Source organism: Schistocerca gregaria, chromosome 6, assembly GCF_023897955.1.
Source record: "Schistocerca gregaria isolate iqSchGreg1 chromosome 6, iqSchGreg1.2, whole genome shotgun sequence".
Classification (NCBI taxonomy): domain Eukaryota; kingdom Metazoa; phylum Arthropoda; class Insecta; order Orthoptera; family Acrididae; genus Schistocerca; species Schistocerca gregaria.
The window spans coordinates 44,343,425-44,356,875 of record NC_064925.1 but is presented as its reverse complement, the minus strand read 5'-3'; the positions used below and the strand labels follow the sequence as shown (position 1 = coordinate 44,356,875).

General features: G+C 44.2%; 1 protein-coding gene across 1 annotated transcript in view; it reads right to left on the bottom strand.

The window, feature by feature from the left end:
- The window catches only part of LOC126278490 (phospholipase A1 member A-like), a 181,846-nt gene extending 169,427 nt beyond the window's left edge, over nucleotides 1-12,419 (bottom strand). Inside the window, exon 1 of the mRNA XM_049978650.1 lies at nucleotides 12,305-12,419. Within this exon, the coding sequence (XP_049834607.1) occupies nucleotides 12,305-12,416 (112 nt within the window). The 5' untranslated portion in view covers nucleotides 12,417-12,419. The remainder of the gene's footprint in view (nucleotides 1-12,304) is intronic.
- Between the last annotated feature and the right edge of the window lie 1,032 nt (nucleotides 12,420-13,451).

The following is a 13,451-nucleotide window of genomic DNA, read 5'->3' as shown; positions in this document are numbered from 1 at the left end:
GACAGTATCGTGGTGCCATTTTCCCAGTCACTGACAGCCGTGACCTCAGTTCATAACCAACGGCTCTCCACAACATGACGCCACAAGTAACACCGCCATGCGTCTCCAAACACCAGAAAACAGGGACCGCCCCCGAAGTCGCACCCAGCACTCACCGGCGATGGCCATCGGGGGGGCAGCGCAGAACTGCCATTCACTGCTGAACACAATGGGAATCGTGGACTGCTGGCGAATGGCGTTCACAGTCACGGCACCACTCCAAACGTAGTGTGCCGTGTCCAGGCCGCCGTTAACACTGCAACACAGACGCCTAATTCCCCTGTGTGGCCGCTTTTAGTCTCTGGCCAATGGTGCAGGCCGACACAGATTGGTGTAAGGAGTCAATTACTCATTCTGGCACAGCATGTGTACATACGATGGGGTAATAAGGTGCTCGGTGCGTAATACAGTGAACCTCTTTCGTGGTATGACTAAGAAGTCTTTCGAGACGAGTCGTTGCATAAAAAGTTCTCGGTTTACTTGCCGCGTCAAATTAGGATAAAATCCCAACTTTCTGTGACAGTTTTACCTCTGACGAAGAAGATAAAGGTAGACTGTCGTGGACCAGTGACGCTTCCGCTTTTACAAGCAGTGGACGGCTTCTCATTGGCTGGATGACGTCACAGTCAAAACGGAGCGTACCGAGGTGGCGGCCTCTGTATCCATAGATTTTCTTTCTGGGCTTTATTCAGCGTTGCTTGCCGCGCCATCCATCGCAACAGGAGGAGAACTGCGAGGAACGTAAGAAGTCTCCCCCTGCGCTCTTTCTTTATCAATTGCGCGCTTCCATGCGTTGCAGAGTGCATATCAGGAATCTCTGTTAAAATTATTTTCACGGAGTCTAATTTCAGCTGCTTCCCTGATGACAGAGTCCCAATAGTTTGCAGCGTGAGGAAGTAGTCTTGTTTCATCAAATAAAATCTTATGTTTATTTAACAAACTGTGCTAAGCCACCGCTGATTTTTCTAGATACCTGTTTTTCAGGTGACGCTGATGTTCCATATGGCGATCGGCGGCAGTTCTTATAGACTGGCACACACAATTTTTCTCACACTCGCAAGAAATGCTGTAAATTCCCGGTACTCTCAGGCCAAGATTATCTTTCACGGGTCACAGCATTTCCTTAATTTTCCAGGGTGGACGGAAAACTGGTCTGATTCCCTGCAGGCTCAGGACTCCGCCGATCTTGCTGGTCGTTGCACCGCAGAATGGTAGCCTCTTGATCTGTTCGAACAGCGTCCTTCCTTGGTTCTTTCCACCCAAAGTTCAGAAGGATGGGGTTCCGTTGAGACCTATTGTTAGTGCTATTGGGATTTTGTCAACCGATATGTAGGAGACCCAAGCATATAATGTCAACCAAATTATTACCACCCATAGTCGGCCACTGCAACCATCATATTCATAACTCAAAAACGTTTGTTAAGTATTTTATCCAAATTTGACGCGGCAAGTAAACCGAGAACTTTTTATGCTCTTTCCTGGTGGTCAAACGTGTTAGACAGGAACGGAGAGAGTGTCTGCCCTCACGATCACGCGCACAGTCCACCGTCGGGGCACAATCACGTCCGGATCACCCACAAACCCCCATAAGCGCAACTAGACCAGCCGGCCAATTAGCGCTATGCGCACATGATAGAGATCCACAGTGAGGCCTCTTTTACACTGTCTCACAAGTCAACGCATTATCACCGTCTCTTTCACAGTGATAACGTCTGATGCTATCGGGGCTCTCTATACGCCCTCCCAGACCTGGAAACAACACAACACGAACAACGCCGATGTGCTGTGGCGGCCGCTGTACGAGTCGCGGAGACCTGCATCTCGAATTGTGCAGGCGTACACTGGCGCCAGCACTCTGTGTGGCATAGAGGTTATGAGATTATCGATAGAGGCCAATGACAAGACTCGCTGGAAACGTGCCGCCAACGCCCTCTCAGTTGGCAGTATTTAGGATCACCATCGCAGACTGGAGGGCTGTTAGTTAGTTCGAGTCTGTTACGCCAGTTATAATTCAGTTCTTTTATCTCGGCGGATCGCGCATGCCCGCCCAGACGCGGGAGACTGCTGCGTTGCCAGTTGCAAACGACGCACGCGCCATGAGAAGCAGCGCCATAGTATAGTACAGTTCGCAGACTTACGTTTAGGGGGCCGCATTAACCCTTTCGCTGCTACGGAAGCGTGCTGCCCGTATTCCGCGCTCTGCGCGATTTTCGTGTGACTGTAGTGCTCGCCTGTGCACACACATAGTGTTCCGACTGCTTTGACACATTTATCATTCGATTTCACAAAAACTATTTAACCCAAAAATTTGATTTTTACACATCTTCTTGACTGATACCTTCTCCTCCATTGTGACTAGAGACTGTAGTCACACGACGAGGCCCATACAACGGGCTTATGGTTATGCATCAACTGTAGAAATTCACTTTATTGTTTACCTAGGTTTCGACGTTATTAATAACGTTTTCTTCAGAACATAAATACAACTTCGGGTCGTATTTTATCGAACAACTTGGTTATCTGACGCAATTCTTAGAGTTGCTGCTTTGGCAACATCATCATATTCAAACAGCGAATGCGGAAGAGAAGATATACAATATTCATGTTATCTGTTTTGTTTGTATGTGTGCCTTTTCATTTTTTTATTTGCTGCGAAAATAATAACTTTTCGGTTTTTCTAATTTTGTCGTCCAATATTTATGATTATAATGAAGAGACAAAGCACTAGAATTTTCAAAAAAATTACTTCATTAATTTTATTCATTTGAATGTATTTAAAAACAATTTCGAAGTGTCTAAAAAATATTAAGAACCGCACAAGGTTTTTTTTATTTTTTTAAAATCTCATTTTGGTCGCTTTTGGTCGTTGAATCTGCTCGGGGCAGACGTCGTAAGACATCCATTTATGTTCGTTGTTGATCGATTGACTCAGTTTTTTTATTACATAGGGCACGTAACCCTCTGACCGAACACGCTGCGCTACCGTGACGGCAGGGTTTGAACGCAGAGCCTTAGGCATAGCACCCAAACACCTTAACCATTACACCAACGCAGCTCACCATTCAACAAAAGTCTAGGAGGACTCTAAACTATCATGCAAAATACCGACACACACTGTTGGTATGACTATGAATTACTCACGTTTCGGCGAAGTACAATACGAAATAAACAATTACTGCTGCTCTTTATTGCGTAAAAGCGGTTCGTGAGAATGATACAAACACCTTTCCTTGCTATCGCCTGAATTAGGTGGCTTATTGCTTGTTTGGTTTAATTAATTAATAGAATATGAAGCAATTGGTATAAAGAATGCTTTTTCCAAACTTTCTTTTATAGAAAGTCTGCTATCAAGACATTGATTTTGTTCAATTAATTTATGACTGATCGTTTCTAAAACTGAAGACACTCGTCCATGCTCTGCACTGCAGACGAGCTCTGGCAACGTCGTTCTCTGTTCATTGGCAGACTGTGTTTCGTGACGTCAGATGCGTAGAACGAACCTAAACTCGGCCGCAGTCGTAAATGACGTGCACTTTAGTTCGAGTCTGTGACACACTGGAAATCCACGGCATATAGAGATGGAGCCACAGACTCAGCCTCTAGCACAGAGACAGGCAGAACATAGTAATCTTATAGTGAACATAGCGGACTTCTACTTAAACACCACTGAGACTATGTGGACTATATGAAAGAAAGCTTGTACCTCAGCATATGGAACTTTGTATTATAGTACAGCTCTACAAACTGCATGCAGTTAATAACTGGGTTCTTTAAATAGCCCTTTGTTTACGAATAGCCACTTTTATGTCGTCCAATTGTCTCTAAATGGGATACCATCGACGAGTGATTCATGTTGTGTGCACAGATACGAAGTCACACTGGCGTCCAGCCGTGCCCACTCGGTTCCTGGCTCTCTTTATCAAGCATCTCAGATATGCGTTTCGGGAGCGAGCGTACACAGCATGGCGTACCGAAACTTGCACCATTGTTAGTCGCTTCATTTGCTGTCACACTCGCTACAGAGTCAGGAAGGAAAAGGCTGCCTGAGCCTGACGCCAGTTTCTATTGTTTCGTTGTTGCGAGTTGAACGCAGGCGGCAGAATAATTCTGCAAATGCGACTTCCTGAACGACATTCCCCGAAGAGTCCCTCCGAGAAGTTCCTTATAATGCAAGTTCACTGAGAAGTTTACGAGGGGGGGGGGGAGGGGGGCGGGAGTTCACGGAGCAATTTACGAGGGGTGGGGGTGTACCCAAAAAAACCCAAAAACCGGAATAACACTGCCTTGTGCGGAGCTTGTGTAGTACGCTTTTCTCCCGCTAGGGGGCGTACAACGCAACTCCATGCCAGTTGTCAACCCAGCTTGTTCTGTTCCTCTATACAATGATTGTTTTTGCTACCGCTGCTTTGTTGTTGTTTCGTTTTTCATGTTTAATGCTGAAAACAGCTTACCAAGATGACACTATGGGAAAAACTCGAGTGTACGAGTGGTTTGTTCGATTTAAAAGTGGCTCCATGGTGACTACTCCCCCCATGAACCATGGACCTTGCCGTTGGTGGGGAGGCTTGCGTGCCTCAGCGATACAGATAGCCGTACCGTAGGTGCAACCACAACGGAGGGGTATCTGTTGAGAGGCCAGACAAACGTGTGGTTCCTGAAGAGGGGCAGCAGCCTTTTCAGTAGTTGCAGGGGCAACAGTCTCGATGATTGACTGATCTGGCCATATAACACTAACCAAAACGGCCTTGCTGTGCTGGTACTGCGAACGGCTGATAACAAGGGGAAACTACGGCCGTAATTATTCCCGAGGGCATGCAGCTTTACTGTATGATTAAATGATGATGGCGTCCTCTTGGGTAAAATATTCCGGAGGTAAAATAGTCCCCCAGTTGGGTATCCGGGCGGGGACTACTCAAGAGGATGCCGTTATCAGGAGAAAGAAAACTGGCGTTCTACGGATCTGGGAGTGGAATGTCAGATCACTTAAAATTTTCTAACCTACCTGCCCGATTAAAAGGGAAATGGATAGGTTAAAGTTAGATATAGTGGAAATTAGTGAAGTTCGGTGGCAGGAGGAACAAGACTTCTGGTCAGGTGACTACAGGGTTATAAACACAAAATCAAATAGGGGTAATGCAGGAGTAAGTTTAATAATGAATAGAAAAATAGGAATGCGTGTAAGCTACTACAAACAGCATAGTGAACGCATTATTGTGGCCAAGATAGATACGAAGCCCACACCTACTACAGTAGTACAAGTTTATATGCCAACTAGCTCTGCAGATGATGAAGAAATTGAATAATTTCTTTTATTTCATCATGCATTTCTTCAGATAGTGAAGGGAGATGAAAATTTAATAGTCATGGTTGACTGGAATTCGGGTGTAGGAAAAGGGAGAGAAGGAAACGTAGTAGGTGAATATGGACTGGGGCAAAGAAATGAAAGAGGAAGCCGTCTGGTAGAATTTTGCACAGAGCACAACGTAATCATAGGTAACACTTGGTTCAAGAATCAGTATCTCCAGGCTTCTTCCATGTATACAGCCTTCTTTTATGACAGGTTTCAGATAGATTATATAATGGTCAGACAGAGATTTAGAAACCAGGTTTTAAGTTGTAAGACATTTCCAGGGGCAAATGGGGACTCTTAATATACAAGTTATAACCAATAGATTGTGGTCAAACTAAAGAAACTACAAAAAGGTGGGAATTTAAGGGGGATGGGACTGGATAAACTAAAGTAACCAGAGGTTGTACAGAGTTTCAGGGAGAGCAATGGGGGAAAGAGATACAGTAGAAGAAGAATGGGTAACTTTGAGGGATGAAGTAGTGAAGGCAGCAGAGGATCAAGTAGGTAAAAAGACGAAGGCTAGTAGAAATCCTTGGGTAACAGAAGAAATATTGAATTTAATTGATGAAAGGAGAAAATATAAAAATGCAGTAAATGAAGCAGGCAAAAATGAATAGAAACGTCTCAAATATGAGATCGACAGGAAGTGCAAAATGGCTAAGCACGGATGGCTAGAGGACAAATGTAAGGATGTAGAGGCTTATCTCACTAGAGGTAATATAGACACTGCCTACAGGAAAATTAAAGAGTACTTTGGAGAAAGGAGAACCACTTCTATGAATGTCATGAGCTCAGGTGGAAACCCAGTTCTAAGCCAAGAAGGGAAAGCAGAAAGGTAGAAGGTGTATATAGAGGGTCTATACAAGGGCGATGTACTTGAGGACAATATTATGGAAATTGAAGAGGATGTAGATGAAGATGAAATGGGAGATTCAGTGATCTGTCAAACTCTCCACGCAGTATCGTAAGACCTAAGTCGAAACAAGGCCCCAGAAGTAGACAACATTCCATTGGAACTACTGACGGCCTTGGGAGAGCCAGTCCTGACGAAACTGTACCATCTGGTGAGCAAGATGTATGAAACAGGCGAAATACCCTCACACTTCAAGAAGAATATAATAATTCCAATCCCAAAGAAAGCAGGTGTTGACAGATGTGAAAATTACCGAACTATCAATTTAATAAGTCATAGCTGCAAAATACTAACGCGAATTCTTTACAGACGAATGGAAAAACTAGTGGAAGCCGACCTCGGGGAAGATCAGTTTGGATTCCGTAGAAATGTTGGAACACGTGAGGCAATACTGTCCCTACGACTTATCTTAGAAGCTAGATGAGGAAGGGCAAACCTACGTTTCTAGCATTTGTAGACTTAGAGAAAGCTTTTGACAATGTTGACTGAATAACATCGGGGAGAGGCTACAACCCTGTCTCACTCCCTTCCCAACCACTGCTTCCCTTTCGTGTCCCTCGACTCTTGTAACTGCCATCTGGTTTCTGTACAAATTGTAAATAGCCTTTCGCTCCCTGTATTTTACCCCTCCCATCTTCAGAATTTGAAAGGGTATTCCAATCTGTATATTGAGCAAGCAGTGAAGGAAACAAAAACTTTAATACCTACTCCGAATTTTTATTTTACTTCTTCTCCATGGATTTTGAGGTTCGCGATGACATTGTAATTCTGTCAGAGACGGCAAAGGACTTGGAGGAGCAGTTGAACGGAATGGACAGTGTCTTGAAAGGAGGATATAAGATGAACATCACAAAAGGAAAACGAGGATAATAGAATATAGCGGAATTAAGTCGAGTGATGCTGAGGGAATTAGATTAGGAAATGAGACAAAGTAGTAAAGTAGTTTTGCTATTTGGGGGGCAAAATAGCTGATAATGGTCGAAGTACAGAAGATATAAAATGTAGACTGGCAATGGCAAGGAAAGCGTTTCTGAAGAGAAATCTATACTCGATGTTAAAAAATTTAAGTGTCAGGAAGTCGTTTCTGAAAGTATTTGTATGGAGTGTAGCCATGTATGGAAGTGAATCATGGACGATAACTAGTTTGGACAAGAAGAGAATAGAAGCTTTTGAAATGTGATACTACAGAAGAATGCTGAAGATTAGATGGGTAGATCACATAACTAATGAGGAAGTATTGAATAGGATTGGGGAGAAGAGAAGTTTGTGGAACAACTTGACCAGAAGAAGGAATCGGTTGGTAGGACATGTTCTGCGGCATCAAGGGATCACAAATTTACGATTTTTACCCTCCACGCTACCCTCTAATACTAGAGGAGACCAAGAGATGACTACACTAAGCAGATTCAGAAGGATGTAGGTTGCAGTAGTTACTGGGAGATGATGAAGCTTGCACAAGATAGAGTAGCATGGAGAGCTGCAAAAAGCCAGTCTCAGGACTGAAGACCACAACAACAACAACACATGGTGACTAATGACAAATTTGGTTCTGGACGTCCGTCAACTGCCCGAATCGACGAAAATATATAAAAAAAACTGAGAGCCTGTGCTGAGAGACCGTCGACAGATAACTGATCAACTGTCAAGAGATTTTTAAGAATATTGCACAACAGTGTCCGTCAAAAAAGACCCGATTTGTGGCAGACATGAGACGGTTCCTTCCACCACAACAACGCTCCTACACACACTGCCATCTCTGTTGGTTCTTTTGTTAACAATGACACGGTTCTGCCGACCTCCCCCAGCTTATTCGCCTGATCTGGCTCCCTGCGACATTTTCTTATTTGCACGCATGAAAAGGAGGATGAAAAGACGCCGATTTGAGAACACTAAAGTAGTCAAGAAAGAAAAGGAGGTAGGAGTTGTCAGCCATTTCTAAAGATGACTACAATAAATGTTTCGAACAGTGAGAGCACTGGTGGGGCAAATGTATTAGTTGCAATGGAGAGTATTTTGAAGGGGATAAAGTAGTTTTGTAAACAATTTGAAAATATATAGCTTTAAAAAATAAATATGGTTTTTTGAGTACCTCTCGTATGTTACGAGATGAAGAACCTTAAAAGATGTTTGTTATGCTTCTACACTTGAGCCTGAGCGGGTGGTTACCACGCGGAAACCTGTCACAAACGACGAAACAGACAATATTTCATAAGCTTATAATTAAATTTTCCCCGAGAAATTTGTTTTGCAAACACAAGTTTCATAGCTATTTAAGTCTCATCTTTATCTACGATAAGGGTGAAAGCTGAAGAACTGAATTAAAATGTGACACAGCCAGGACTCGAACCCGGCAATAGTGATAAGTAGTTCTAAGTTCTAATCTTCAGTTTACTTATCCCCTAAATTATCTTCTGAGGTCATCAGTCCTCATGAACTTAGGTTTAAGTCCCATAGTGCTCAGAGCCATTTGAGTCATTTGAGCCAGTGCCTTCCCCGACACTAACTTAACTAACCTAGTGACATCACAAACATTCATGCCCGAGGCAAGATTCGAACCTGCGACCGTAGAGGTCGCGCGGTTCCAGACTGAAACGGCTATAACCGCTCGGCCACTCCGGCCGGCCGAAGGCACTGGACTTGGAGTGGTTGGGTAGTATTTGCAGCAATGTTGCCCATTGTGCTGCCTAGTAAGCAAGGAGACCTGGATTCGTATCCCAGCCTTAACACAAGAAATATTAACGATAAGGATGAAAGCTGAAAAAATAATTAAATTTTAAGTTACGGAAGTGCAAATTAAGATGATTTTCGAAAATATCTCAAAAAATTAAAAAGGTTTCGACTTCCAGTGCGGTACAAAATTCTGATCTGCTGCGAACTTTCGGTATCTTAGTGGTAGGGAAACAGCACCTTTGCCTTTCCCGGGTAATGCTCTGACCGTCAGCTGCGCCTGGATAGCTCACTATGTAAGTCTGCACAACTCTTCTCCCACCAGTACCTCATCTCCTACCCTGAACACTTCAGGAATTTCTCTGATGTCCTGCTTTAATCCGACCTGGTGTGGATCCTAAACGCTCGACCAGCAGTTTTAGGAGCTTTGCGTGGCCTTCAAATTTGGAGTAGATACTGAAAACACTCAAAATTTTTGTCGTGAGTTATTGACGTCAGTTGACGAAGCGTTCTTCGTACCCGAATAATGCCCGCCGCTGGTAGCTGAGTGGTCTTCTCGACGGCATGTCATGTCTAACGGCCCGGGTTCGATTCCCGGCTGAGTCGGGCATTTCCTCCGCTCAGGGACTGGGTGCTGCGTTGTCGTTATCGTCATCATTTCATCCCCATCGACACGCAAGACGCCGCAGTGTTGTCAACTGGAACGAGTTGCAGCAGGCGAACGGTCTACCCGACGGGAGGCCCCAGCCACACGGCATTTACGCGGCTTACCTTAGTACTGCCTCTGAACCACCAACACTTGGCACAGCATTACCAAGACAGCGCACGACACACGGCAACATTTATGTCGGCATTGTTATCAAAATAGCACTGGTTAATTTACCTATATTCTATAATAACGCATCATTCCAAATCAATGCAAATTTTCAGGACAGGTGAGTTAGGCAGTTCAGCCTGCTGATTAACATAAAATACTTCCCCTGATAATTCATAATGGCTCCTTTTTTATTTCCTCTAAGGAAATGGTGTGTATGTATTTCTATCTGTAAAAACTTCCAGGAAGTACTTTCTGTACTCTAGTTACTTGATCTGCAGATAGATATAAATAATATTTATACACCTATCTTATGATATTGTTTGTACCTACAATATTATTGTTTTTGTGGTCTTCAGTGCGAAGACAGCTTTGATGCAGCTCTCCATACCACTTTATACTGTGCGAGTCGACAATATTACAATTTATTAGTATTTAGTACCATAAATAGTATTGACTATGTGCTATCTGAACAAAGGTAATGACCGTACAAGGACCTCACACTTCTTCATACATCTATATCTCTATCGTTAGAAACGACAAATATATGGAATTTTGCGAATTGTAGCACTACAAACTTATTTTATCTGTCTGCATTTAATGTCCTAGATTCAATGTCAAATTCTTTTTCAATCTAACATGACAGCAATTTTCGGTTTCTGTCCCAAAAAATGGCATATCTTTGTATGATTTTAAAGTAAGCCAGTGTCAAGGATGCTGCAATGAAAACTTTGGGTTTACAACATACTGAAAGAAATAGAAACATGTGGTGCACATTTAAAATTCATTATGAGACCGAACGAAAGTGGTTTACAATGCAGTCCGACTGTGAAAATTCAAACATCCTTGAGAATATATTCCATTGCATTGCAAGAAAACAGCAAAAAGAGATGCGCCATTTCACGTAAGTCGCATTCCAACACAAATCTGCAATACAGCAATTTTGGTTACTCATTTTTAAATGTGAGTTATTGTTTGTACTAGTGTAAGTCACAGTAAACCAATGCACAATTTGTTTTGATGAAAGCATGAAAGGAAAAAAAAATGGTCTGATGAACTGTGAAACCGATAACATTGCTTTTTGAGTAAAGTAAAGTAAACACAGTTTGTGGCTGGTTACATGTAGATGTAATGAACTGTTGATGGTCTACAGCATACTCCGGAAGCCACCCAACGGTGTGTGGCGGAAGGCACTTTACGTCCCACTGTCATAACCTCCCTTTCCTATTCCAGTCGCGTATGGTTCGCAGGAAGAACGACTGCCGGAAAGCCTCCGTCCGCGCTCGAATCTCTCTAATTTTACATTCGTGATCTCCTCGGGAGGTATAAGTAGGAGGAAGCAGTATATTCGATACCTCATCCAGAAACGCACCCTCTCGAAACCTGGACAGCAAGCTACACCGCGATGCAGAGCGCCTCTCCTTCAGAGTCAGCGTTGCGGAGATGTTTAGCAAACTCAAGTGGCGATCACGCTTACCAAATAACCCTGTGACGATACCCGCCGCTCTTCTTTGGATCTTCTCTATCTCCTCCGTCAATCCGATCTGGTACGGATCCCACATTGTTGAGCAATACTCAAATATAGGCCGAACGAGCGTTTTGTAAGCCACCTCCTTTGTTGATGGACTACATTTTCTAAGGACTCTCCCAATGAACCTAAACATGGTACCTGCCTTACCAACAATTAATTTCATATGATCATTCCACTTCAAATCGTTCCGCACGTATACTCCCAGATATTTTACAGAAGTAACTGCTACCAGTGTTTGTTCCACTATCATGTATTGCGAATACGTAGACAAATGTAATATAATCATACAATAAAGGATCCTTCTTTCTATGTTAAGGGTCAGTTGCCACTCCCTGCACCAAGTGCCTATCCGCTGCAGATCTTCCTGCATTTCGCTGCAATTTTCTAATGCTGCAACTTCTCTGTATACTACAGCATCATCCGCGAAAAGCCGCATGGAACTTCCGACACTATCTACTAGGTCATTTATATATATATTGTGAAAAGCAATGGTCCCATAACACTCCCCTGTGACATGCCAGAGGTTACTTTAACGTCTGTAGACGTCTCTCCTTTGATAACTACATGCTGTGTTCTGTTTGCTAAAAACTCTTCAATCCAGTCACACAGCTGGTCTTATATTCCGTAGGCTCTTACTTTGTTTATCAGGCGACAGTGCGGAACTGTATCGATCGCCTTCCGGAAATCAAAGAAAATGGCATCTACCTGGAAGCCTGTATCTAATATTTTCTGGGTCTCATGAACAAATACAGCGACAAAACTTTTTTTAAAAAAAGGAGTATTTTCTTGCAAAGGTTTATTTAAAATCAAAAATTTAGGCTCTGCTGCTACGGATAATTGATATTTCGGTCTTTTTACTCAGTTATTACTTATTACCAAGAAATAAAATACTTCTTTCAATGGAAACCAAAGAAACATGGAAAAACACTGGTTATTCAGAACTAAAATGCCGGTCTCGAGTTTTCCCATCCCTGTCTCGAGTAGGCCTACCTGCGGAGGCGGCAGCGGCGGCGGACCAGCAAGCGGCCAGCAGAGCCAGCGGCAGCGCCACCTGGAGGTGGCGGGGGCGGCAGGGAGGCGGCGCGCAGCCGGCGGAGGCCATGGCAGGACTGCCGACTGCAGACTTGGCCGGCTGCAGCTGCGGGGGGGCTGGCAGCAGCTGCGGGGGGGCCGTCTGCCCCCCTCCCTCCCCCCCCCCCCCCTCCACCAGACCAACACACCACGCAATCTGGGTAGCGCCGACAGACTTCCCGATCTCTGCGGGATAAGCCAGCTTTCTGGCCGAGACCGACTGCTCGCCACACATGCTGCAGAAGGCGCTGTGGTGGCCTCTGGCTCTTCAGTGTAGGAGTAAGCTGGGCCAGAGGAGGTCAACTCCCGATGTTAACAAAGAAACTGGTACACCTACCCGTGAGTACGCAGAAGTGCCGAAAAACGACGTGGCATGGCCTCGACTGGCGTCTCAAGTAGTGCTGGAGGGAACTGACCTCATGAATCCTGCAGGGCTGTCCACAAATCCGCAACAGTGCGAGCGGGTGTGGGAGGTGAGGGTATCATCTGGAGTGCCCCAGGGCACTCTGGTAGGTCCGCTGTCGTTTTCTATCTGCGTAAATGATCTTTTGGATAGGGTGGATAGCCATGTGCGGCTGTTTGCTGATGATGCTCTGGTGTACGGGAAGGTGTCGTCGTTGAGTGACTGTAGGAGGATACAAAATGACTTGGACAGGATGGCAGCTAACTCTACAGAATTATTTTTCCTATTCATCTGCATTAATTTACATTTATCTATATTTAATGTTTGCGTCAAGCGGTACACTACTAATGGAGTATTCAGTCACGTCGATTAAATATTTGGGCGTAACATTGCAGAGCGATATGAAGTGGGAGAAGCATGTAATGGCAGTTGTGGGGAAGGCGGATAGTCGTCTTCGGTTCCTTGGTAGAATTTTGGGAAGATGTGGTTCATCTGTAAAGGAGACCGCTTATAAAACACTAATACGACCTATTCTTGAGTACTGCTCGAGCGTTTGGGATACCTATCATGCCGGATTGAGGGAGGACATAGAAGCAATTCAGTGGAGGGCTCCTAGATTCGATACAGGTAGGTTTGATAATCACGCGAGTGTTACGAAAATGC